Consider the following 27622-nt stretch of genomic DNA (forward strand, 5'->3'; position numbering starts at 1 on the left):
ATAAATTACAACTTAGCACTGCATTTTTTCTAAAGGTAACATTTAGGTAGAGGATCTCGTATCAGGTCGTTTGGTTTTTAGGTTTATTTAATTACTTTAATGATTTCACAAGTACCGACATTCTTGCCTTAGGCTGGTCGATTTTGTACAGCGAATCTTTATTATATGCTTTATTCTAAGCTGGTTCTTTATTCTATGACGATTCCACAAAAGAGCTGCCCAGAAAGCACCCACAAACTTATCGGCAGTGCGCGAGTGCAGGCAGTGCATGAATGCATGTGCTCACTGCACAGTTACGAGTAATTTCTTTTTCTTGTTCTACTTATCGACCATCGATCGAATGTTTGCCGTGTTTCTGTTTACCGGTCAGGCACCTGCCCATCCCACGATGAAAACGAAACAAAGTGCATGTCCTATCATCATCAGCAGAAAACGAAAATGTAGTTGATTCATGGCTAAATGCACGAAAGATCTCAAGACAGCCAACGATAGCCAGTTCTCTTGCGAGCGGCGTGCGTGTTCCGTTGCATGTGCGTCAGGCCGTGCTCACCCAAGCAGTGGGCAGAAATCGCGGGCACATTGATCGTAAGCTTCCTCGGTGCGCCGTAAAATAATGTTTTCCCTTGGGCAAGCACCATCGTACGCGCCGCGCAACGACGGGACGTTTTCCGGTCTAATGAAGGCTCTGTACAATGACCCGTTCAAATGGCAAGTGATCAAGAGCTGGTCCATGTTCTGTTTCGGCGTCTACCTCGCTAAAGAATTCGCGGGTGTCGACCTCATGGCTCCGTCGCCGGCAGTATAAGGGCGTCCGCGTATGGAGTGGATGTCGCCCATTTTCGAACGGGCACGTAAGTTGAAGTGCATTTATAGTTCAGTACTGTATTGTTAATATCATGGTTGCCTTTAATTTCCGCTTATTTTTCAGAAACAGCAGCGCAGTTTCCACGACCACGGCTGTCGCTGTGCTGTCGACGCGAGCTGTGTCACCATGTAGGGGAGCCTTTGGAGCCAGCCGAAGTCATCCCCGAATTATAATGAATTCGTGCAGTGGATCGCTGAGCGGGACCACGATGCCACTGGATGCTCTTTCGTCTATGACACATCTTAAATAAATCAATTCTGCATTTTGCTGCAGCCATCGGTTGTATCTGTTCTGTTTTCGCATGGCACTCTTGACAAAAGTGCACAGTAGCTTGTTGAAACAACGAATCCAAAAGTACATAGAGTTTCACACTATAGTGAGAACTCTCTGCAAAAATATAAGTAAAAATCTGCGTTTCAGTCAATGCATGCGATGTAAAACGCAGCGTTCGCAAAAGCTTACGCTGCGGTAGATCACGGATATACTTAAATCAGCGCCTGCTATAATTTATATAATGTGGCGCGCGAAACAACGCATCATCCCGTCATTGTTTTTACTAAAAAAATTATATATAAATATATATTAAAGGGACACGCAGTTCAATGGAAAATGGAACTGCTACAACACATACAAAAGGAACACGGATATCGCGTCAGTCAAGTAAGGTCACGTGACGTCCGCGCATGGCGTCGGCTTCGGTTTGCGACAGTTTTTGTCAAAAGGGAAACTTCTGTCGTGTTTTTCTTCGTTTGTGCGTGTTGAACCTGGGTTGGCGCATAAGTGAGGGTGAGTACAACGAAAACATTTACGCGGGGCGTGTGTCGCGTTACCTGACAGCTTGACAGCCTCGCTGACGCCAGTGCGATGACTGCGTGCATGACGCTGTTTGGTGCGTCGTGATGTAGGCCTAACGCGTTTTCTTTCAGATTTCGTTGTTTAGAGCCGCTTTTACAGCTCCGATAGTAATTGAGAATGCTGGTGACGCGGTGCTTTAGTCTTGCAAGCATCTTATAGCGATGTGCTGTGGAAGACGACGACTTGGGTGCTTCGCGAGCCAACTAGCGTGCGGCAGTACTGCGGGACGCTCGCGCTGTAAACTTTTTTGACTGGAATACTGTGTTTGTAACCACTTGTTGCACAATTAGAGTTACCGAAGTGACTTTAAATAAGTTATACTCATTTAATGTGCGACCCGCACATGACAAGCCCTTAAGAGTCTTTGTCGTTGCAACGGTCGTTTAACTCCCGCCATGAGTATTGACATCGAAACGAGCGCTGTCAATCAACGGTTAACTATGCATGAATGTAGGGCTCACTGTCATTTGTTTCAATTTTTCGCAGCTGAACCGTTGTCCATTCGTTGACAGATCCACTGGGCACGCCATGTGCTTCAGTATTTGAAAGAGTGCGTAAAAGGCGCTCGTATTCTTTTCTTTCTTTCCTTTTGTTGCAATGTTTGCAATGTCATAACGACCAATAGGTGAAGAGCGTGTGGACATTTGCGTTCAATATCGCAGTGATGGAGCCGGCGGACCAGCCCCCGCCGGCACAACTGCTGGAAGTGTGCTTATTGATTTTGGCCTTTTCGTACGCAGAATAATGAATTGACAAGATGCAGGGAGCGGGGCGGAAAAAGTTGGTCGAGCTTAACCCCCATCTGACCTGTGTCCTATGCGGCGGCTACTTCGTTGATGCGACCACCATCATTGAATGTTTACACTCATGTAAGTTGCGTGCGTTACGGTTTCCTTTTTTTTTTTTTGTGTGTGTGTGTGTGTGTGTGTCACATGCATATCCTTGTTAAAAGGTACACGCCGGCATTTTATTTACCAGGACGTACGGTTGTTAGCGTTGCATGTTCAATACATAAGCGGTAACCTTGCCATAAAAAAGACTGAAGTTTGTTTCTGCACTCGCCGAGCGACGGTGACTTGGCTACCAGACCACTCTATGAAGACATTTGTGCGAGATTTCCTGCCGAAGAGTTGAGATTTCTTGCCGGCAAAGCCGCAAATATATATTATGGCCTCAGAATTACGCGGCCTCAAATATGCAGATGAGGCCGCGGAATGAAATAAGCTCCCCGTTAACGCATGTCTGTGTAGTTCATTAAAGGGACGTTTCTGTAATAATTGAAGGGCTTGAATGTTTGACCAAGCTAACTAAATTTGATCAGGTTGGATTCACTAATATAGGCAGCAGAGTGTTTTTGATGAAGTGTGCATAGCCATTGTTAGTCTTTTTCACCTGGAGACAGCGGGTAAAAAACTTTATTGGGGGCTGGCAGATTTCAGTAACAGGCTATATTATAATGTAAGTTTGGGTGTTTCAATTTTAGCGACACGAAGTTGCTTTCTGTGACAGCACATATTATTAACTCAAGTTAATTTAACACTCCTCATAACATTTAGATTCGTAGGTGATTTTCAATTTTCAATCCATGCAAAAAATAATCTGGCATAGTAACCGTGTGACAAGTTCTTTTTACATAGTGCCATTTAACTGAAGTCTGTTAATATGCCATTGTTAGCTTTTCTTATGTTAGTCTCTGTTGCGACATCAGTGAAAGTTGCCATTGTTAGTTTTTGTTATGTTAGTCTCTGTTGCGACATGAGTGAAAGTTGCACTTAAAGTCATTCTGCGTAAGCATTGTTTACTCATCAGTGAAAAATTTGTTAGCCATTTCATTATCTGACAGAAAATGCACCAGCAATCATAATCCTAATGCCCTGTGCCATAACAACCATTTGAAGGGCATCGTAAGAAAGCTGTGCATTGTGAATGCTAAGAGAACTGCAATGCCTGATAGATAGAACCAGTTGATTTACTTCATTTCTTGGAGTGTTCATTCAGTTAGAATAGTAGGTTATGTGGAAGCCACAGGACGGGCAGCTAAGGTTAGTTTTGTCTAGGGTTGTGCGAATATTCTACATTTCAGATAAGAATAAAATAGTCCTCTCTATTCAATTCATATTTGATTCGAGAATTCACTATTCGAAATCGGTCAATATTCGTTTCTGTTCAAATATAATGGGTAACCACTGGTATTGAAGTCTACAGGGTGAGGTAGTCATGCAAGTAAGAATTGTTCCAAATAATACAGCTGCATGGGAGCATGACGAAAAAACTTTGGCTCAATAATTTCCAATAATTCAGTAAAATTGCCTCACTTTTAGGCAGCCTATATACGAAGCTGTCTCAATTTAGGAAAAAGCATTTTATTATTTGGCCTGCCTTCAAGTTTGTACCAATTTAAAACAATGTGCTACGGCTATCACACGAGCATGCAAAAACTCTTTCAAGCAAGCAGTCTTTTACCAAGTTTAAAGACTTTTTAATGAAGAGGTGTTGCGCAGCGGACACACGCCACCGACGATCTCATTTTAGTGTTTCCTTCTGGACACACTACTGAAAGCATCGCGCTGTCGTTCAAAACAAAATCGGCCAAAATACACTGATGTATCTCGAAATATAAAGTGAAAACTTATTGTACTACATGTTCTTAAAATAAATTTAACAACGCCAGATTAATACCCCTGTCACATGGGCACTCGAAAGTCTTTTGAGCAAAAAGACTTCTCCCGAAAAAGAGTTTCACCCGCAGACACGCGACAGGGAGCGATCTCTTTTTCAGAAGCGTTCTTTTCTGGAAGAGGAGTTCGCCGATCTCCTTTAGGGCCGAAAAGGAGTAGCCTCGAAACCAGTGGGCATGAGCAATTATCATATATTAAACAAAATAATCGAATGCGTAATTTTCTGTCACCTAGGCTCATCATAAAAAATAATGTTATGTCTCGCACAAGGTGTAGTAAACCCAGTAATGCTTATTTTCTTACTCTCGTAAGCAGGTCGAACGGGCTGGGGATGTCACGTGATGACACTCTTTAAACTACCATAATAAATCTTTATATTAACGTTTATTATGTTACATTTATTTGAAAAACATAAGTTTTTGCTTTATATTTTGAGATAAATAAGTTTTTTTGGCCTATATTCGGGGGTTTCGAACGCTAGCGCCATGCTTTTGGTAGTGTGTCCAGAAGGAAACACTAAAAGGAGATCGTCGGCGCCGTGTGTCTGCTGCGCAACACCTCTTCATTCAAAAGTCTTTCAGCTTGGTAAAAGACCGCTTGTGTAAAAGAGTTTTTGCGTGCTCGTGTGACAGAGGTATTAGAAACATTAATATAAAGATTTAGTGTAGTAGTTTGCAGAACTAGCGAAGTGCACGTGCCTATCTGGCAACATTGGGATTCTTTTTCTAGCGTTACGGGGTTTACTACACCTTCTCGGAGGCGTAAAATTATTTTTTATGATGATCCAAGGCAACAGAAAAATAAGCAAATGTCTATTTTTCTTTAATACATAATTGCTGGCGCCCACTGGTTTTGAGGCTGTTCCTTTTCGCCGTAAAAGAGATCGACGAACTCCGCTTCCAGAAAAGACCGCTTCTGAAAAAGAGATCACTCCCTGTCATGTGTCTGTGGGCAATACTCTTTTTTCTTTTTTTTTAGGAGAAGTCTTTTTGCTCAAAAGACTTTCGAGTGCCCGTGTGACAGGGGTACGCGTTGATGCATCACACTTCTCCTTCAATGGAGACAACACACATGCATTTGCTAACGGGCCATTACTTTGTCTCATAAGTTATTGCTACTTGACAACTGAAAACAGTTCTCATTTATGACTGCCTCAGTTAAGAGGATGTCCAATTGCGAATAGCATTACATGCATGTACGAAATAATCTAAATAACCTTTTTTTTTTTTTTTTCATTCGAGCAGGCTCTATGCAATTTTTTTTCTACTTCAGAAAGGAGAGAAGATATTTTTGATAATTGGAGGTCATTTTTCTGGAATACTTGTATTTGATGAGAAAATTATGCTATTCGAACACTCTTAGTTTTGTGTGAACTACATGGGACATTTTTACTTGCCCTGTTTCCGCTGCGAGCATGCATGCTTTCTTTGTACCGTTCACCACGGCCATGCAAAAATACAGCACGTGGTTTTCTTTTTCTCTCTCTTCTTTTCTTTTCACAGTCTGCAAGACGTGCATCGTAAGGTACCTTGAAAAGCACAAACTGTGTCCAGTGTGTGACGTTCAAGTGCATAAGACACGCCCACTTCTGAATATCCGGTGAGTGGGTACAGTCAAGATGTGCGAAGTGCAATGTGGCCGGAATTCCTAGCTCACAAAGCAGAGTAGGCAGTAAGCTTGACAAAGGAGATTGTATGGACTCTACTAAAGTGAATGTGGCGGCTAGTTGGTTGAACATCTTGAACTAGGGAACATCGCGAATGATGACGATGCAGAATAGGCACACAACAACCGCATGCAGCGCTGCTTGTGGTTGTTGTGTGCCTATTCTGTATCCTCGTCTTTCGTGCTGTTCCCTCGTTCAAGATTGTACGGAAGCCTGTGATTGTAGATAGCTGTAGCATAAAAGCTGACTGCGCATTCATTCGATTTTAGTGCCTAGTCCTGTTTGCATTGTAAGCTTACCAGTACATCTTGGGAATGCTTTACTTTCTGTGCACAGAATGAAGTGCTGTTTTCTGGGCTTGCAAACATGGATGCATGCACGCTGTAGCCACAAAACATTTGTTTTCTTTTTTTGCCATAGCTTTCACAAGAGATGTCGGATAACTTGTTCCAAAATTTATGCCACTTCTAATGCATAATTGTTTGAATGCGTTGTTTGTTCTGTAATGGTGGTGTTACCAGTGTGGCCACTCATATGGATTGAGTGCAACCCTTGCTCGATTAGTGGCATGCAGTCACGTTTGCTCTCAGATGTCAATATTTTAATTGTGGAACTTGAAGAGATAACTTACAGATGAACAAATAATGTTTAGACGTCTTTGTTTACCACACCTTCAGCAATGTTACTGTGACGTTGTGTGGTAATGGTAGAGACTTTTTTGTTGCAGGGTGTGGAAAACAAACTTCTTAAACTTCACATAGACAATAGAGACTCGAAGCTAGCATGTCTATGTGTTGCTCTGTGTGACACTCATCTCATTTATGCATTTATTTTTACAAGCAAGTTTTTCATTTCTGTTTGTTTCCTTGCATGCAGGTCCGACCAGACGCTCCAGGATATTGTGTACAAATTGGTCCCAGGCCTCTTCAGAAGTGAGTGGCAGTATCAGTTTGAACCGACTTGTGTATGTTACCATAACAAAACATGAAAGAACAACCAATGTTACCAACATTTGTTTTGCATGGTGCATATACCCAGAGTGCTGATACCTTACTGCATTGTTCACCTCGCAAAAGGGCACTTGTAACAAATAAAGAAAACAATGTAATAAGGTTGGCTCTTAAAATAATTGAAAATTATTTGCATCATTCTCATGCACGTAGTCATGCAAAAAACATCATTGTGCAAAAATGCTACAATTTTACTGTTACACCAAACAAAAAAAGAAAAGAAAAAAAAAGTGACAAAACAAGAACATACCTGGAAACATGTCTGGAACAGGTCTGGAAAGTAAGATGGCAATCCTGCCACTGCGCTCTGACTCATAGTGGAGTACCTTATTTAACTTAACTATCTTGTATTTTACAGAGAACCAAAAAAAGAAGTGTAAAAGGTATTATGTATGCATACAAGCGCTGAAATAGTCTCAATAACCAGCTGCTTTAACTTCATTGTACTTCAAGCAACAATTGTAGCTCACAATGTCCGATTACAGTGTTTACCTGATTCTAAAGCCCACTTCTTTAGATTTTATTTTCCAATATAATTGGGCTGGAAATTGCCCGCGCAGTGCAGTCGGACGCGAATCCAAGTCTGTGTTTGCTTCCGTGCCGGCCCATACTCATGCGAAGCGTGCCGCTATGGACCCTGTGTTGGTGCGCACATCTAGAAAGGCCGACAATGTCGCACTCTGTTCGTGTAGCTAATCAGACGCTAAGCACGACTGTGTTGGAACGCGAGCGATTTGGCACTTGCGTTGCGGGCTGTAATTACCGATTCGCAAGCGCGCTGAAGCGAGCAACACGGTGAGGAAGAGCAGGGAGCGCGCGTACCTGCTAGCAGACTAACCGGCAGCCATCGGTTCTTGCACGACCAGTCGACATCGTCGACCCAGTTGACATCGCCAGATGCACCCTGCTGACATCGTGACGACCGCTGGGGATACAGGGAAGGACGACGGCATTTTTTTTTTTTTTTATTTTGTGGCGCATCCACGGCGCGTAGCGCTTCAGTGATTGGCATCGTTGATCGTGGCGGCATTCTGAACTTGATGCGCGTGTTTACTTGAAATGTTCAAAAAGTATCTTAGGTGGTTTAGGGGCCCTTTAAAGGGTTAATACAGGCAGTTCACGTCATGTGAGCCATAGATGTACATTTAATTTGCTTTACATCACATATGACACTACTGCAGCTGGATATCGCACCACTCCTCTCATTGTGCTTTCAAAAGAAACCGAGTCGAGTGTCAAACTTCTTCTTCGTCTAGTCTTCCTGCTCTAAATCAACAAATGACGTTTGCTGCCTGTCATTCAGTGTTGGCCAAAGACATTTAGCCAGAAACTTAATACCGAAACTGGCAAGAAAAACTTTTTTTCTGTTTTGCTGCCTGTAGGCAACACTCATCAACAAAGGGTAATGCTAATGACGGTAGCTTGTCACTAATGCAGCTTTGGTTTTGAACTCGAATTTAATGTGTGTCATTTCAAAATTAATATTTCCAGAAAACGAGTCTGCGCTAGAATCCAGCAAATATGGTACCTCTGTTAATATTCTTAATGTTGTGAAATTTAACTGTAATGCCTGTAGAATATATACTACTATGAGCTACCCTAAGATGTTCATTCGTGGCCAGAGCAGCTTATTTTTGTGTAAGGTTTTACTTATGGCACTTGCTCCATTGTTGATTCTCGCAAAAAAGAGAGAGAGAGGGGAGAATTGGGGCCTGCACTTCGCAACAGTTTTTTCTATTGCATTTTTTTCCTCCATTGCACCGAGTGGTTGATCTTGTCAAAAAAAGGTGCACAATGACATGCCCTTGTGAACAACAATTGCAAAATCTGGCTCCAGGTTTTGCAATTCTGCAACATATAGAGTAGCAGTGACATCACATTGTGCCAACTTTCTTCCTCTTTTTTTGAACAGATGAGATGCGAAGACGACGAGAGTTCTACGCCAGCTTGCCCCCATCTGGTCAGTTGTTCCCAACACATTAACATGCTTGCTTGAACACATTCATTAATTACATTATGCTTAGTTCATTCTTTTTTTTAACTTACAAATACCGCTGTCTCATTCTGAGACATAGCAGGAGTGAGTACAGAATGTTTAACACTATGAACAAATAAAATTAAAAATACATACAACAAAATTCAACATAATATAAGAAAACCTTAACAAAATAAATGATTACGCAATTCTTTTTCGAAATGCTCAATACCAAGTCTGTGCAGAGACCTATCAACTTTATTCCATAAATCCACCTGAATGGAACAATGTTCAGGGGATCAGATTATCGAGTACAGCGTGCAGAAGCTGCAACGAAAGAAATGGGCACCAGAACAATCAAGCCGGTGTGAACTATCTTATGCAGAGGGATAACACGCTCACAAGTGCACTGATGTTCGAGAGACTGCAACATTAAAACGTCGCATGCGAAGTAGGCGAGAATTGCCGGTCATAGCGACGAAAAATGAACCTGATTGCTTTTTTTTTTTTTTGACAGATTCTAACATAGCTATGTCATGCTTGAGGCGAGATGACCAAACAACCGATGCATATTCAAGTATGGGCCTAACATGCTAAGGAAATGAAACAAAGGACAGGTTGCATTTCACACTGCAGACAATGATTTACTCGCATGGAAATGTAGTGGTTGTAATTTCCTAATGTCGTAAAATGGGTTCTCACAGAGTTTAGTATCTTATTTCTGCAAGCAATGTTACAATAACTTTATAAGCGAATCTAGCATACATTTAAGATATTTTGGCTTCAAGAAAGTTATCATTGTCCCAGATAATTTGTAATAAAGGTATTTTCTCAGGTTTTTTTTTTTCCAGAACATATCAAAGAGGTCCTACTGTATCGCACAGGATTAGTGCCATCATTTTAAATACAGGCTAATCTTTATGTTACAATATCTGAATATTGGGGCGATACAAATTTGGAAATAGTCTCATCCAGAATACATCAAATACAGTGTGTTCTAGTTTAAAACGACTCAAGTGCGGTCCTTGGCTGTAGCGGATGATCCGAATTTCGTAGCCACTGTAAGATTTCTTTCACTCAACAGAGCATATATGCGGTATACAGTTTTGAAGTTAGAGGTCGAGATATTATTCTTCCGCGACGCTGTTGGATATCTGTGCACTTGAAAAGCATTCATTGTGCCGTGCAGTGATTGCTTACAACATAGGTGTAAAGAAATGATGTGCGAAAATTTGCAAATTCCAAATTGATGCTCTCGACAACATCGTTAAAAAGAACAGTCATGAAAGCTATCGGTGACTTCTTGCTTCTAAATAAGTAAACAGAATGTCTCAGCTTCGCATTCATGCTTTCGCTTTCGTCTGTTATGGATTATACACATTTCAGATGTACGTATATTTGAAGAAGTCCCAACAATTCGTATCATTGAGATTCTACTAGTATATAGGGAACCAGCTCCTGGTGATGTACGTCATGTTAATAATTGAGAGTAATAGTCCACCATTGTTAACAAAGTTAATTACGCTGCATTTGAACGTGAAAGAAAATGCAGTTGAGGCAGTACCATATGTTTATGTGTATAGTCTGCCACCCCAAGAATTCCAAAAATTTAACAGGGAAATTGTGGTGCGGGTTTTATGCGAATTTTGCCTTGAGGGTGTGACTTCACAGCAGTGTGAATTTCACCTTATGGTGTGGCTTTACAGCAGTGCATGCCGCGCTGGCGTGAAGTCACACCATAAGGCAAATTTCGTGCTCAGTTCTTTCTCCCTTCTTTTCTCCTAGTTTTTTGCGCTACTTTCCATTATAATGTCTAACCACCAACTAACACAGCAAAGCAGCTTGCTTGATCACATGGAGCCTGTCCAAAATACCGCTGGTAATATTTTTGGTCACTTTTGCGTGCATCGGCTCCAGAGATGCCGGTGTCTACGGGCAACAACATAACTGGCACTGTGCCAAAACAGCTTGCTTGGTACAGAATCAAGACGATTGATCCTAATGCAATATATGAAGCCAGTCATTCGAGCATAACCTTTTTCAGACATCCAAAAAGGTGCCGATGTTGCTGCTTTCCGTATCGTAATGAATTCCATGCAATTTAAAACCAAAGCTATGGAAGAGCGCAGTTGTCCTGTCTTTAGCAGACGCCGACGAGTTAGTCGCATTTCCACATCACTGTGGTGTGAGCATGAAGCGAGCGTCCTTATAAAGCCACGATCTCATTGAAAGGCTGTGGGCTCGCATACTGGTTTCTTTTAGGCACAAGGGTTCCGAGCTGGGCTAGTTGTCTTACGTATGTTATGGTGAAGCAGCGCAGACGGCTGAAAAACCAGCAGGGTGATGTGCTTTTGTGGCCTCACATGGCAGCGGTGAGCTGCCACGTGAGTCCACAACAAAGTGGCAGCGAGCAGCTGAATAAGTGCGCGCGGGTGGTGATAGATATAGAAATGGGGGATAGATAAGCACAGCTCGGTGCGGTGTCTGGCTCGGCGAGTGAGCTGCCACCAGGTAAAAATTGTGTGCAAGTGATGCTGCTCCGTTGCCATTTCTGTGGTACTATTTCTGAATTCAAGATTTTGAGATATCTGGAGTCCAGCGCAAGAAGTTTTTCGAGATGAGAGGTGAAAAACACATGGGTTGAAACCACAGCCTGGAAAAAATTTTCGAGATAATGGAGTTTGAGTTAACGAGGGTTTACTTATTTGTACATACATAAGCTTATTTCTCATGTCCACCAGCTGCACCTTCACCTTATAATCTTGATTGTCTAATAATGGAATAGATACGGCATCTGCGGGAGTGTGGAACTCTCTCTGTGCAGCCCTTTTACTCAATAGGGTGGTGACACTTGGTGGAGCATGTTGTCTGACTTGTACAGAGCATTTAAATGGTTATGTCAGACAGCAACTAAGTGGTACTCTAATTGTAAGTGGGCTCAAATGTCAATTATGATGCTTGATTAACACCATTTCACTTGCTTATTTTCATAATGCAGCGTTAAAGCTGTTTTCCATGATCCTAGTAGCACTGCCAGAGTGCCATGAAATGACTAATGGAATGTGCCATGAAATTGTTCGCACTGCGCAAATCCTGTGCTGTGGGTGATATGTGGGCGACTTATCCTCGCCCACTTTCTCAGATGGTCAGATCTTGTTAGCAATGCACTCATATCTTGGCACAGAACACATGCTTGAAAAGTTATCACTACTTTAATCTATAGCTCTAGCTGATTCTCATAGTCCCCTTATATTTAATTCTTGAATAACTTGAGAACTTTCGCTCCACAGAACGCTCATCTAGGCCGATATCAAGCGAGGGAAGAGGAGACGTTCGCAATGTTGAGCGGCTCATCTTCAACCGTGAGGATTTGATCAGCGTGTCCCTGGAATACAGTGCCCGGTGAGTCGACAAGCAAAAATGCTTCTTGTTCACCTGCTGACTCTGTGCAGTTGTAACTATTTGTGACCAAGGATTGCAGACTGTGCCAGTGTCGTCGAACGGCAAACGGCGTGCGGCGAGTTGCCGTGCCGGTAACGTGGACAGGCCTTAAGTGTGCACTTCGGCGTTCCTTGCATGTCCCTGTCTGGAAAGAGTACATCATTATCAATGATACCGTACAAAGCTGCACTATTTGCATTGGATGAAGTATGCGTGAGCGATCGGCTGGCTTGGGAAGCGGACGAGGCACTCGCGGACGGCTACGCCGGAAGCTCGCTTTGTAAATGGCCTCCGAGCTCACTCACATTGTGCGTCGTGCCGTCTCGGAGGCCATAGTTTGTCTCTTGCGTCTGCCGCTACTTCCGCTGTCGGCGCTGCAGTCTGGCATGCTTGGTCTTGTGGCGCCTAAAGCCCCTATATATAAAAAGTAGCGTCACGCTTTGAAGAATGCCGCCGCCTCCTCGCACACCCTGTCCGAGGCCGACGCTCGTCGGTATTGGCCTAATGGCATCACGTGGACCGTCGCGCCTCCGGGCGCTGGCTGCGTTTGTTTATGATCACACTCCATTGCTATTTTCGCCCGAGAAGCGTCTACCGACTGGCGAGGAGCACAACGATAGCGGCGAACACAGTCGGCGATCGTCGAATCTGATCAGCGGCGAAAGATAAACAAGTGCACGTGTTTCAAGCGATGTAGGCGGCGCAACAGTCGAAAAAGGAGCGCGAAAGAGAGGAGGAAGGAAGGCGGAGAAGGCGAGTGTTGCTACTTCTTATATATAGGGGCTTTAGTGGCGCCGAGCGAGCGTGAACCGGCGGCGCAGTTGTTCTCTATGCCGCCGCCGGTCGGTGCTGACGCCAAAAATCCGTCGAAGATTTCGTGCTTGTGGTTGCGCCTTTACAGCGCAGCAAGAAGCTGAAGATTATCAGTGTAACCGAAGAGCTGAGGAACATAGCCATTGACGGTAGATAGGTGGACGAGTCGTGCATCCGCAATGGAGACTTGTTTTTTCAAAGATTTCAGCATTGTTGTATGCAGGTTGTAATTGGGCGTGCGGATTATACCGGGAGGCGGGTTATACTGTGGAATCTCGTTGATACGATTCTGCATCATACGTTTTACAGGATAATAGGTTTTTTTCTTATACAGTATAGACCACTTATAACGTAACCGCTTATAGTGCAGGGCCGGATATAGTGCGGTCTTTTCAGACTCCCGTTAATTTTCCCATAGCACTCCATGTATACACGTATCGCTTATAGTGCAGTTGCGGGAAACTAAATACCGGTTACAGTGCGGCTGCCTGGGAGTACGGAGGTCAGCGGTGACAGCGAACGCTCCCCTCAAACGGGCGCCCCAAGGAGTGCTCGAGGAAGAAAGAGAAACGAAGTGGAGGAGAAGAGCACGTGGTGCGAACGAACAGCCAGTGAGGCTGAAACCAAAATCTTGAGTGCGAGTCGTGAAATGTCACGGCGCGTATAGCGAGCGAGGGCCACGAAACTGCCAACGCCGGCCAACGCTCGCTTCACGATAACGGCAGTAAACGAAACTTCAGGGAGCGGGCGGCGCCGGCACAGCGCGGCGAAGGGCGCACGCGGAGACCTGTGGAATGTGAGGGAGGAGGGCAGCAGGGAAGCGGATTTCACCTTGGCAACTCCGCCGCCTCGGTGGCTCCCCTCGCCCTCCCTCGTAGCTCCCTCACTTTCGACTGTCACCGTGCGCGCCCGCCGCCGTGCAGGCGCCGCCGCTCCAGACGGCCCGGCGCCAGCTCCGCGAAGTTTCGTTTTCTGCCATTATTGGGAAGCGGGCGTTTGCCGGCGTGGGCAGTTTCGTTGGCCGGCCTGGGAAAGCGCCGCTGCTTCCCTCTGCGCCGTAGCCGCAGCGTGCAAAATCAACACGTGATTAGAAAGTAGAGGAAGCATAAAGGAGAAAAAGGGTTCACTGCCATTTTCTACGCGTGGCTACGGTAGCGTGGAGACGTCGGCACGTACACGCATGTTCCGGCGCAACGCAGAATTGGCGACCTTGCCATTTGATGAGAGAGAATGAAATGTCCGCCTTGGGGTTTTTTGTTTGCGCACTAAATTGAGGGGTCTCTCCTAAGCTTTTACTCCATGGCGGTGCCGGAGCAATGCCGGTCGGAGGCGCTGCCGTGCGATTTGGTTCGAATTAACGAGATTCGACTGTAAATATAATGCAAACGTTCTAGCCGCATTCCTTGACTGTCGCATACGCGTGGCGGCTCGGTGCACATGTTTTGCATATGTGCAGGCCTTGAAAATTGTTGCTTGGGTTATAGTGGCGGTACCTCTTATAGTGCGGATATTCGCGACTCCGGCGACTGACGTTATAAGCGGTCTACACTGTATATGGTTATGTTCGGATAATGATACCGTATTTACTTAATTCGAATGCGCTCTCAATTGTAACGCACACCTGTTTTCCGTCACCAAAAGAGAGAAGAAAAAAAGTATCCTTTACAAAATCGCGTACCTCATGCTTTCATACAGAAATAGTTAAACCTGCTTATAACGAACCTCCATATAACGAATTCCTGGATATAACGAAGTTTTTCGATTCCCCGCCGTTACTCCATAGAAGCACATGTATTTGAGATTCTACATAACGAAGTGGCAGCGGGAGACCCCCTCGATATAACGAATTTCCCCCTCCGACTACCTAGAGATTTCGCCCCAAATTTTGTCATTTTTGCGCGAGCAGCAACCGGAAGCACCTTCTCCGCCGCGATGAAATTCGAAGCGAGCGCACGTGTGGGTGCGTGCATGTGCGAGGCGGCCCTGCATCCCTCGACCCGGCGATCTTGCCGCCGCGGGCATGACCTTTCCCTCTCCCTTCATTCAAATCTGATCATGCTGCTTGCTGCAGCTGGCCTAGACCACCAAGCCGGCACTCTCTCCTTTTCCAGCTGATGTTGCCGACGCGCTGGTACACGCTGTGGCACATCAGACTCGATGAGCGCGGACACGCGCTGTCAAACGCTGGCGGCGTGTGGATGCGCCGCTGGCGAAGCGAGCGAAGTGACCTTGTGCTGTTCTCTATCGCTTCAACTGCAAACTGAGCGCCGAGAACACACAGCACGCAGAAAGCTACGAGCCGCCGACGCACCTACACTGCTAGACTCTGCCCCAACGCAGATCGCTTTCAAGATACGGCCTGCTCGACCGCGCGCCGCCCCGCTATTCCTCCTCCCCCCCCCCCTCGCTCCCTCGCCAGTGCCTCGAGCGCAACGGAAGAAGGCGCGCTTCCTCCCTGCTTTTCTTGTGCGCGCGAGATTTAGACGCGGTCGTCGGCTCCCCTCGCACGTTTTCGCTCGCACATACAGCATACGGCGCGCGGCGACTGCGTTATCGCCCTTGGACTTCAGGGTACGGCCACGCTAGTGGCAAAAACGCGCGTCAGAAACGCGCGGCAACGCGTCATGTCTTGCGGGGCAAAAGCGGCAGTAATCGGGGGTCTTGCGGCGTGCCGCGCGAAATGGGTTCTGCGGCAAATGCCGCGTGCCGCGAGATGAAGAACCAATCAAGAGCGACGAGGGTGACGTCACGGAGCCATCACAACCGGAACGCCGCCGGTCCGCGCCGGGTTTTCAATCGACGATCGTCGTCTCTTGCATGAAACAGCGAGCGCTCGCGGTGTTGCTCGCCCGTTCGGAGAGCGCCGGAGATCTTATCGCGCTGCCGCGTGGCGAGACGCGCGTGTCACGGTGGCCTCGCGGCAATGCGCTGACGCGCGGCAACTTGCCGCTCGCTGCATGACGCGCGCGTTTATTGCCGCTAGCGCGTGGCCGTACCCTTATATACAGAATATCTGTGAGCCAAAACCAATTTTAGGGCCACATCGCGTCATGGACACCATCTTTATATAGCAAATACGGATCTCAAGGGCCATAATTTTGCTGGCGGAAACCGAAAATGCGTCATAGTTGTCGCGCCCGGCACTTTGGGTGGCCAATGCCATCGTCAAGCCACCAAGCCAAGCGACATGAAAAGTAAAAATGGCCGCTCGGGCCGGCGCGGGGTGCCAGTTCGCAACGTATGATGCAGGAACGGTCCCACAGTTGCGACGCAACAGCGGGGTTACCAATGCATTGAGTTCTATGGGAGCTGTGCCGGGACCGGTCGAAAACGAAGTAACAGCCGGGAAAACGCAGCCCCCGGGAACGTAACAGCAAGGTTCTACTGTAACACTATACGACGCTACGACGCTATCGTGACGCTCGCTCTTCGTTTGCGATGCCTCGTGCTTGTGCGAAACGACACGCGTCCACGCATCCGGTACCTGGTGTGACATTCCGAGGATGAGTGCTTCGACGAAAACGGAAAACGGGTGCGCGTTACAATTGAGGGCGCGTTAGAATAGAGTAAATACGGTAAACGTTTATTTTTCGAATTTTCGTGCCGAACCTGCATATAACGAAATCCTCTTTATAACGAAGTTTTTCGGGAATTTGTCAATTTCGTTATATCCAGGTTTAACTGTACAACTTTCTTTCATTTGGAAAAACAAAGATTTACTCCCAATGCACTAAAGTTGCGATGAGTATATAAAAAAGTCACAGTTTTGCCCGAAAGGCAAAGCATCGATTCCTGTAGCAAATTAGTACACAGCTATACGAAGTAACGATAGTAGATTTATTGGCCGTATAAACTTGTAAACATTTGCTTACTAACTAAATTAACAAACATGGTGTCACGTGTGCACAAGCAAACATGAACACAGCTCGCTTGATGACCACGGAATCTCGTTATCAAAATGCTGGAGTGACGTAGTGCGGCAGCTGCGACAAGCAAATTGACGTTCGTGCTAGCACGCCTCTCGCTTCAACGTGAACTACAAGCGTGGAAAACACAGTGCGCGGCGGACTCTCCCCCTTGACAGATCGCTTTCAAGATAGGGCCAAGGCGATCGTATCACCGAAGTGGATTGTCGCAGAATACATCCTGCTTCAGTCCACTGATACCCTTCCATGTTGCTTTGCTGGCAAAAACCCTCTCCTGTTTGTGTCAGTCCCGCACGCCAGTTTCGGGTTCTCTGAATGCCTGTGATGTGGCCCGATTTCCGTCCGTCTCCGCACACACAATCACTTTCCTTTTAAATGCGGCATCATGATGAACTCGGCACTTCATGCTGATAGAGCCAACGCAGAAAACGAGAAGACACGCGGTAGACTAATGCCTAAGCACATGTACTATAGCACATGGAGGAAGCTACGGCAGCTAATCTCAAAGCGCATACGGGGCGGCCATTTTTAAATGCTGGTGGCGATATGGTAACGCAGATTTAGGGTCGTACTCGATTCTAACGTGCGCGCAATTTTTGCACCAGTTATTTGAAAAAAAGTGTGCGTTAGATTCGAGTAAGTGGTACGTTTTAATTTCTGGTTCCCGTGAAGATCGTAGTATCATCGAGATTCCATTGCATATGATAAAATGCGGTAGTTAGTCCTTCATAGAGACTTTGGGGCATAAAACTGTATCTGTATCATTATTGTTACAACAGAGATGAATGAATGCTAGTTAAGTAAGCAGTCATCCGTCCAACATGGTGGTGGAGAGTTGGACATCATACATGGTGACAATGAGTGTGAGCAGAAATCAGTAACACACTTAGAGGAAGGCAGATTCCCAGTCCATCACAAAAGCACTTCTTTTAATCGCCTTGGTATCTCAATGATAGCAGTACTCAGCTGTGGAGCACAAGAAGATGGCTTCGTTTTCTGGCCTTGACGGGTGTACAATTGGTGTGGAGTGCATAAATGTCTACTTATCAAGATCTTGGCACACATTGATGGTTGCAAAGTGGCCACAATTAATACAGTACCATTCAATACAGGTCTTTCATAGCCTAGGTGCAACCTGGGGCATAAAGTGAGCTGCTTCTGAATCGTGTATATACTCTGAGCATTTCATAGTGCGATCTGCAACGCTTTCTATGAAATAACTACTTCGTGTGTCACAACTACAACTTGGGGACACAAGTTTCCATCACATCACTGTTGATGTGACCACACTGTTGATGCATTGTGGCCACTGGTCGCAGAAACGTTTTACTTTGCTCGTGTGGTGATAAATGGGTTTAGATCTTCGAGGTATTTCATGTCATAAATACATCATATTTTGCAATGTAAGAGTACAGTACTTAATTTTACGTTGAATTATATGGCATGTGCAATCAACCACGAAAGTTCATGGACCGCTGGATCCAAAATAAAGCTGAATATCTCCGCAGCCTGGGAACATAACCTGGTAGTTGCATTTCCAGCTTGCACAAGTACATGTGAACAACATATTGTTGTAAGTTTTTGCTGGCTACAGTCACAAACAGCTCGGATATTCACCGTTTTCTCGGATCTAGCGGTCCGTAAAATTTTGCGGTTGACTAGACCTAATATATTTCTCTCATACTTGACGCACTACCTTCTGGTTGCAGATTCGAACAGCAAGAGAAGTCTTCGTAGCTTTTGCAGTATCTCCTGCCTAGTATAAACTGAGTATAAGGTGTTACAAACATGCAGTGTAGAGAGGCAGCAAGGAAGTGCAGTGCATGCTTTAGCAGACATATCTCTGCCTTGCTACTACTGAACTAAAGTTCATGATTGTTGTTTTCGATTTGCAGGGATATTCTGCCCATTCGACCATTGTTGCTGGGGCCTCCTCTACCCGAAAGCCAGGAAAGTGTAAGTTGCATACTGCTGATGGGGTGTTTTGCCACAACAGCCCTTTGAAAGATATGGTGGTCTCATCCAACATTGTTATCATGACCCAGTTACACCCAACTAGGTTGCAATAACAGGTGCATGCCAACAGGTGCAGTTATCCAACTGGGTTAGGTAGTAGACTCATTTGGCATTTATTTAGCACTTTTTCCCCTCTGCACGTTAAGCAGATACAAGTGACCTTCATGAATTCGACCTCGGTTAATTCGACTTTTTGATTAATTTGAACTAACTGGAATGCCCCAGCGAAAAACAATACATTGTACTCAGTGGAAACCCTTCCATAGTAAATTCAAAAGTTTGCCGCTTCAGTTAACTTGAATCCAGAGTTGCCAGATGCCGCCGAGGAAACAAGCGAATAATCATCCCAAAAGAAGCCCCAAAAAAGTGGCATGACTTTTGCGAAGAAGCCCAAAAGAAGCAGAAGTTAAACAAATTTTTTCATTCTTGAAAATAGTTAAATTATAGCATGAAAAAAATTGCAGAAATATGAAGGGAAGGTTAAGAAATAACTTCAATAGTTTTTACAGAGGAAATATGTGCAAGAATGAACAAAAGTGGAACCTCGTTGATAAGATCTTTGCAAGAACCAGAAATTAAAACGTATATTCCAAAAATTGTACCATCCAAAGCAAGCCCCAAAACGTAAGAAAAAAGGCTTCCTTAGTGACTTATTCGCTAGCAAAGCTTCTTGTGGCGTAGAGTGATGCTGCTCTGCATAACACGCATGTGATGCGGAGAAGCATCACTTGACATCACGTTAACCGCATTTTTACGGTCGGTTGAAAGTCTCGGCAGCAGACAGCTCGAAACTTGAGATTGTGTATGTGCAGGATGCCGCTCCAACATAGGATTCTTCATTCTGTTTCGGTGGCACGACTTTACGAGGTTCATGTGCCAGAACATGCGCTCGACATCGGCATTGCTAAGAGGCATGGCCAGCAACGACAGAGCAAACTCGGCTATTTCCTTGAAACAGCTTTCATCACTTGAATTTGTGAAATCTAGCACTTCTACCCAGAAGGAAGCACAGCTGTCTATACTGAGTGTCCAGGAGTCCTACATCTCCCTTGAACAGTTTCAGGACAGACACATCCTGAAGGGGTGGTTTTACCTGGCTCAGTCCGCTCTCGGGCGAGAATGATTTCATGGAGTTCTAAAGCTGAATGTTGGAAGGAAGCCTAAGCTGCACTTGCCTTGCAGCCTCAAAAATGAAATCCTGGCATTCCAATTTGACGTTTATTTCTTACTCAGCGTTTAGTTTGGATGCTCATGCCACCTCGGTGTTGAATAGCACTCCAATGTCCACAGCAGAAAGTGGCAGGTGGGTGGCGGTGGGGTGGGTTGATTTCCAGAAGCCTCTTTCCTGGAGTTGGGATGTACAAGGGGTTAAGCACTCTGCAAATCAATGATCAAAAAATGTTCTGAAGGCAATCAATCAGTTTCAGTTGATTTCCAGTTTCAAGTTGGAACAGCTTATTGACTCTTCAGAATTCTTGCAGCAATGGGTTCAATGGGTTCACTATGTACAACTTGACAGGATCACGATGCATTTCGGACAGGATCTCACCATCATGCTTGAAGAATAATTTAAAGTATACTTACTTTGCTAAAATGTTTTATTTTATTGCAACAACAGCGATCGTCAGAGCAAAGCCATGAGAAAAACACCTTGTGTTGGTTGTCAAAGAACTCAATCAAAACTGACATTTCATAGACAAAGCTCGAATGCAACATTAGTGTAACTAAAAATAGAGTATGTTATTTCAGTATCATGTACACAAACCCAGCAACATTGAAAATGTGGTTTTTGGATATATGAAATAATTTTCAGGGCCAGTCACTTTTGGGAATTGTAACTCGTGGTGGCTGCAGAAGTGCTTGGTGTGAGATTAATGAAAATTTTCAGTGGGCATCGAGTTTGCCATGGAGCAGCGATACAACTCCTTTGAGTCGATGCAGTTTAAAAATTTCTAGCGCCATTGTCTCTATAGGTATTAAAGAGTGCCCATGGGCATAAACAGAACAGCATGCTTTGTCATCAATTTCTATGTGATGGGTGCACTTGCTTTCAGCCCCCAGGTAGCCGCCGATACCTCCTTTGTCCTGGTGGATTTACCGTGGGTCACCTCAAGAAATTCCTAAGGGCAAAGTTTGGCTTGTCCAAGAACCACGAGGCAAGTAGCAAGTGAAGTTGCTTGATTTTCATTCTGGTCACTAAAACTATTTTGCCTCTGCCTCACCGTGAAGAGTCTCTGAAAATGTTTGGGCATGTTGGGTAAACAAGCATAGTGTGCACAGCCTTTTATGTCTGGGGGTGTCTAAACATGTATGTTGTTCTTCTGGATCAGAAATATTCACTTGGGCCCCGACGTAGGTTGGCAGATAGAGTGGGGGGGATGGCCTTAAACTTTTGTAATATGCTAACAGATGTTTTCTGGGGGAACAAAAAAAAAATTCTTTTATAGGCTTGTGTTGGCTTTATCTTGCAGCTGCGCAGTTACTTAAAATGCTCGTTAGTTGCAGAAATACTTAGCATAGTTTACGGCATTTAGGAATAGATTATTGGCTGAATAACACTGTGTGCTTTTTTGTAATCGTGCCCATTGTAGTCAGGAAAGTGGGTGTCATATGTGGTGCCCACCTCAAGGAGCGGGTTCTGGTGGTTGGTGGTAATATTCGAGCTTTTCAGCTGGCATTGCACAGCTGTAAATACAGAAAATAATCGAAGGCTAGCTTACACACGTGCTACATGCGTGTGAGCTACACAGCAGTGATACATCTTGGATTTACAAGACTGCCATCTCACAGGCGGGTGTTTAATATATGGGTGCAAACTTCTTCTTTCTGGGGTTTATGTGCCAAAACCAGTTCTGATCATGAGGCACGCCGTAGTGGAGGGCTCCGGATTAATTTTGACTACCTGGGGTTCTTTAACGTGCGCTACAACTCAAGCACACGGGCATTTTTGCATTTCGCCTCCACCGAAATGCAGCCGCGGTAGCCGGGATTCGATCCCGCGATCTCGTGCTCAGCAGCACAACGCCTTAGCTGACTGAGCCGTGGTGGGTGCTAACTATGCCCCCATCAATCAAAGCCTAATCTCGTGCTCTTGTTCTGTGAATGCAGGTGGATGTGATGTACATGCATGACCACCTCCTGGATGAATATGCTCTCATGGACCTTGCCTACATTTACTCTTGGCGCAGGGTAAGAGTGTCTTCGAATGCTGTTGCACATTTTTCAGCAGCTGCTTGTAGCTGTGACACAAAAACAGTTGTCGAATCAAACCTACGTTGAAATCCTGTAGACATTTCTTCTACTAAACTTGTCCTTTCAGTTTCTTTTACTCAGCTTTTCCTTTCATTTTATACAGTAGAACCCAGCTGTTACGTTCCCGGGTGCTACATTTTCCCGGCTGTTGTGTCGTTTTCAGCCGGTCCCGGCATAGCTCCCATAGGACCCAATGCATTGGTAACCCCGCTGTTGCGTCGCTACTGTGGGACTGTTCCCGCATGATGCGTTGCGAACTGCGACCCCCCGCCCGCCCGAGCGGCCATGTTGACTTTTCATGTCGTTTCGCTTGGTGGCTTGACGATGCGATTGGCCGCCCAAAGTGCCGGTGGCGACACCTATGACATATTTTCGGTTTCCACCAGAAAAGCATGGCCTTTGATATCCGTATTTGCTGTCTAAAGATGGCGTCTATGGCGAGTTGGGGCCCTAAAATTGGTTTTGGCGCATAGCTGTTCCGTATAAAGTCCAAGGGCGATAGCGCCGTCACCGCGCGCATTATGTTGTATCTGTGGGAGACAGCGCGCGAGGGGAGCGCGGCTAAATTTGGCGCGCGCAAGAAAGAAAAGCGGGGAGGAAGCACGCCTTCCAGTGGGAGTGGCTTCTCCGGCGTCGGCCACGCATATGCCGTATGGGCCGTATCTTGAAACTCTAGCATCAACGCTTGTACTCTGGCATCAATGCTTGAAAACGATCTGTGTTAGGGGCAGAGTCTAGGCAGTGTAGGTGCGTCGGCAGCTCGTAGCTTTTGGCGTGCTGTGTGTTCTCGGCGCTCAGTTTGCGTCGAAGCGATGGACCGCACGAAGCTCACATCGCTCGCTGCTGCTGCCGTGCTTCCTCACGTCGGCGTTTTCATAGCAAGTGTCCGCGGTCATTGAGTGTGATTTGTTCATGTTGCCTGTGCGCGCTGACACCATGCTTGTTAATTTAGTTAGTAAGCGAATATTTACAAGTTTATGCAGACGATAAAACTACTATCCTAACTTTGTATAGCTGTCTACTAATTTGCTATCGCAATCGATGCTTCGGCTTTCGGATGAAACTGTGACTTTTTTTTTTTTTTTTCATACGTAAGAATTAAAATAAAATTGTGTGCAGTTCACCACTACTCTCATTTCTCAATTGTTCCTGTATCTCGGCTCTTGTGTTTCCCGGCTCTTTGGTTTTCTTTTTACGGTCCCGTGAAAAACGTATCAGCAGGGTTCTACTGTAATTGACTTTTTCAGCCTGCAGTAGCATTACTGGGGCAGGCTTTCTGTTGATTTTCTGTTTCTCTTTCTCTGTTGAAAGATTTAGTAAAAGGGTACAGTGCTAGAATGACCCCCCCCCCGCCCCCCTTCCCATCACACACTGAACAAGGAAAACGAACAGCAGTACATCTTTGCCATTCTGGCCCTACACTAAGTCGTCTTTCTCTACTCTGACTTGTTACAGAATGCCCCCATGCGGTTGCTGTACCGGTTTCCTGTGCTACCACCATCACTCGTGAGCTCGAGCTCAAAGGCAGATGATGCGGTCCCTGTGCCACCAGATGAAGGAAAAAGCATTTTCATCGGATCCACTGCATCCCATCAGACCACTGACGTGCCACCAGCTGGCTCTGCATCAAGTAAAAGGAGCCAAGCTCCTTCCAGTGATGCCAGTGCGAATGCTAATGCAGTGTGTGCCACCAATCCTAGCCATGTGAACCCCACAAGTGTTAACCGCAGTGACACAGGCAGTGTTAGTGCTAACCGCTCTAGTACAATTAACCATGTCAATTCTGGTTTTTCCCAGAATGCCACTTTACTCAGCAACAAGGACAGTACTGCTGTTAACGTAGCAGCAAATTCTCAAAAGCCAGTTGAGCCAATCAGCATGAACCGTGAAAGGTCTCCTGCAAAGCAACCTGTTGAGACTCCTTCAAACAAGCTTCCAGAAAATGCTATGTCTAAACAAGGTGCTGTAAGCCATACTGGCAGTGTCGGTGGTCTGTCACCAGCAGGAACCCCACAGCCACCACGAAACCAACAGCCATTAAAGAGCCAGCAGTCACCACAAAGCCAGCAGCCACCACGAGGCCAGCAGCCACCACGAGGCCAGCAGCCACCGCAAGGCCAGCAGCCACCGCAAGGCCAGCAGCCACCACGAGGCCAGCAGCCACCACAACAATCACCACAAATGCAGCAAACTCCACAAAGTCAACAACCACCACAAAACCAACAACGAAGGAATCCACAAGTTGTTAAACTTTCTGCAAGCATGGAGTGCACTCCTTGTTTGCCCACAACGCCTCGTGTTACTGGCATCAAACCCGGTGTCGAACAGAAAGTGCCGTCCAGTGGGGCAAGTGCCAACCAGCCAGCGTCATGGCTTGGCCGCACGCCCAGTTCCAGCCCACCAGTTAGTCGTGTGGTGACCAGTGGACAGAGACCTGGAAGCAAGGCTACCGTGTTTTCCAAGACAACACCACCATCACATCGCAAGAACGGTGTGTCAACAGCGAATGGTGTGCACAGCAATTTGCGGCTCATCCTGCCTGCACCAGCCAAGGCTAATGGTCTTACGGACAGTAGAGAGGTGTTGCCAAAGGCCACTAAGGCAAGCAGTCGACCGAGTGACAGTCCAAGCAGCCCAGCCAAGCGGCCACATTTGGACTCTCGGCCTGGCAAGGAGGCTGCGGTGTCATGACCTAGGACACCCGTGCGCATGTGTACATAAGAAGGCACAGCACAACTACTTCAAAGCAGGCAGTCTCCAGCAGAGATACATGTGCGTTATTGCTAGTGAAGTAGTTAGACACAGATTCGTTAACTACAGCAGTGCATTGTGTCTTCTTGTTGGCAATCCATGCAAGTATGCTTTTGCAAACTGGAGACAGTTCATAATCACATGAAGACATCTGCTGAAAGCATTTCCTCTTTAGTGCAAGCTGATTTTGAGAATGGTTGGTGAAGGCTTTAAAGTCTGAAAGTATATTTAGGCTGCCATAAATGGTTTGCCAATTTCCTATATATTTCAAGAAAATTAATTTTTGGTTTGTTTTCTCCAAGTTGTGCAGGTAGCCCTCTTCACAGTATTTCTTGCCGTTGATGTATGCCGGTAACCCTTCTCTTAGCAAGTCTGTCTGCTTTCTGATCTCAGCATCGTTGAGAGCCGCAAGTGCTGCATCGTTATGGTCCTCTGCTGGACATGCAAAATTGTGTTATGAATAAGACCACTTGCAAGCACAATATGCAGCTGTAAACTTCCAATAGGAGTGAAAAATCTGAAGTAATGAGTAATCTCCTGGATGCTGGTCCTGCTTTGAAGTAGTGTTGCTCTCTATTAAGTTATTACCTGGGGCCACTGCAACAAGGAAGTTGAAGCAGTGCCTTGGACGCTTCACATACTGTGTGATACAGCGCTCTAAGCTGTCTCGTTTGCAAGCAATGCAGAGAGCATGCCTAGACTGACCACACCGAGCTTGTCACAATTGCAAGGCACAAGAAGCCTCGTGTTACATAGCATCTATCAGATGTGTATTATATTTTTGCACTCATATTGAAGCATGTGTATAAACGATTTGTACAGAAATGAAGCCCCAACGGTGCCTGAGCCATCATCATTTTTGACTAGCACTAAATTAAAGCACATATAAAAAGGTATTGTACAGAAATAAAACCTCAATGGTGCTTGCACCACTTTTGACCACCAGTGCCGTTTCTAAAGCTATACGCTGTTTTTCATCAAAGTGCCAGTGTCTGAATGTAATAAAGAAAATTGAATGCTCAATTGGCAGATGGAAATGCCAATCCAAGATACGTCTGCCGACACTTGTTTTTCTTCAGCCATTGCCCAAGTTAAAGGGGCTCCGAAACACTTCTATAACTAATTATAGAATGGCCTAACTACTAAAGGACATCGTCTCGCGAATCTCAAGCCCCAACAATGTTTCGAATCCTTGAACTATAAGTGGAGTTATTGCACCGATACTTGGCTATCTCTCTTTTCGTCTCTGCTAGCACGTTGGAAGCTACACAGCGGAGCAGCCAAGAGGGCACAGCCTCAGCCAAAAGTTGAGTTTTCGTGGTGGCCGCAGTAGTCTACCCTATGCAGAACGCTGCTGCCATCTCCGAGGCCACACGCAGCTAACACAGCTACGCCCATTGCTACGATGAAAAATTTTTTCAGTATTTTTGAGATTGCGGGCACATATATTTATCATTTATTATTACAATAGCAATTATATGGACACACCAGGCGCATTTCTATCGTCACCGTGACGTTACATATAAAGCCCAAGGGCGATAACATTTGTCGCCGCGCGCTGTATGCCGTTATGTGATTGGTGTGCGAGTGTGAGCCGATCGTCGGCGCAATCTCGCGCGCAAGTACAGTGGCTAGAGCGCAAGGGAGGAAGCGCCGTCTTTGGGGCGGAGGGAAGGGGAAGGTGGCCGCGCGGGCACCATCTTGAATGCGATCTGCAATGTGTGCTGTGTTTTTGCGACTTCGTTCGCTTTGATGCGAGAGGCAGCACGAAGGTCAATTCACTCGTTGCCTCGCTTCCTCAGTCAAGCCTTTTGACAGCAAGTTTCTGCGGTCATCGAGTGAGATGTGTTCACGTTTGCTAGTGCGCGCGTGACACCATGCTTGTTACTGTTAATTTAGTTATTAAACGAATGTTTACAAGTTTACACGGCCGATAAAGCTACTATCCTTACTTTCTAGAGCTGTCTACTAATTTGCCATCGCAATAGATGCTTCGCCTTTCTGGCGAAACCATGGAGGAAGGAAACCCCAGGAGAGGCCCTGGCCATGGAGGTAAAGTTTTTTTCCTTCCTCCATGGCCCTGGCCAGCACGAGCGTATTGGAGGTGGTGTGGCGGAAGTCACGTGCTGTTTTTCGCAAAGGAGCACTGGGACGGGTACCCCAAATGGCAACCGCGCTCCTGAAGCATTCGCTGCTGCTCTCGGTCTCTGAAAAGTGAGATAAGATTTTCCCGCCGGTGTATTTCCCGCAGCACCTTTTGTTCGCGAGAAAAGCTGACTTTGGAGTGTTGAGTTCAAAGTTCGCGCCCATCTGCTCCGGCGAGCTGCCGAACCCCTGATTGGAGGCGCAAAGAGAGGTGGCACACCAACATGGC

General features: G+C 45.8%; 1 protein-coding gene across 2 annotated transcripts; it reads left to right on the forward strand.

The window, feature by feature from the left end:
- The first annotated feature begins 1501 nt into the window (after positions 1 to 1501).
- LOC119442758 (polycomb complex protein BMI-1-A) lies at positions 1502 to 26300 on the forward strand. Of its 2 annotated transcripts, none has more exons than XM_037707761.2 (10): positions 1502 to 1651; positions 2461 to 2589; positions 5901 to 5997; positions 6941 to 6996; positions 8987 to 9034; positions 12340 to 12451; positions 19125 to 19185; positions 21300 to 21401; positions 22354 to 22434; positions 23953 to 26300. In XM_037707761.2, exons 2-10 carry the CDS (start codon positions 2478 to 2480, stop codon positions 25186 to 25188), a joined length of 1905 nt encoding a protein of 634 aa, XP_037563689.1. In that variant the 5' UTR covers positions 1502 to 1651; positions 2461 to 2477; the 3' UTR covers positions 25189 to 26300. The 2 variants fall into 2 exon arrangements, with proteins under 2 accessions (XP_037563689.1, XP_049518330.1); XM_049662373.1 differs by lacking the exon at positions 1502 to 1651 and adding an exon at positions 1758 to 2270.
- Positions 26301 to 27622: the final 1322 nt, after the last annotated feature.

This window comes from Dermacentor silvarum, chromosome 2 (assembly GCF_013339745.2).
Source record: "Dermacentor silvarum isolate Dsil-2018 chromosome 2, BIME_Dsil_1.4, whole genome shotgun sequence".
Lineage (NCBI taxonomy): Eukaryota > Metazoa > Arthropoda > Arachnida > Ixodida > Ixodidae > Dermacentor > Dermacentor silvarum.

Excerpts from the sequence above, each read along its gene's own strand:
- LOC119442758 (XM_037707761.2), top strand. The coding sequence starts at position 2,478 with ATGCAGGGAGCGGGGCGGAAAAAGTTGGTCGAGCTTAACCCCCATCTG. Across the intron at positions 12,452-19,124 it reads TCCCTGGAATACAGTGCCCG|GGATATTCTGCCCATTCGAC; the intron begins GTGAGTCGACAA and ends TTCGATTTGCAG. Across the intron at positions 19,186-21,299 it reads TACCCGAAAGCCAGGAAAGT|CCCCCAGGTAGCCGCCGATA; the intron begins GTAAGTTGCATA and ends ACTTGCTTTCAG.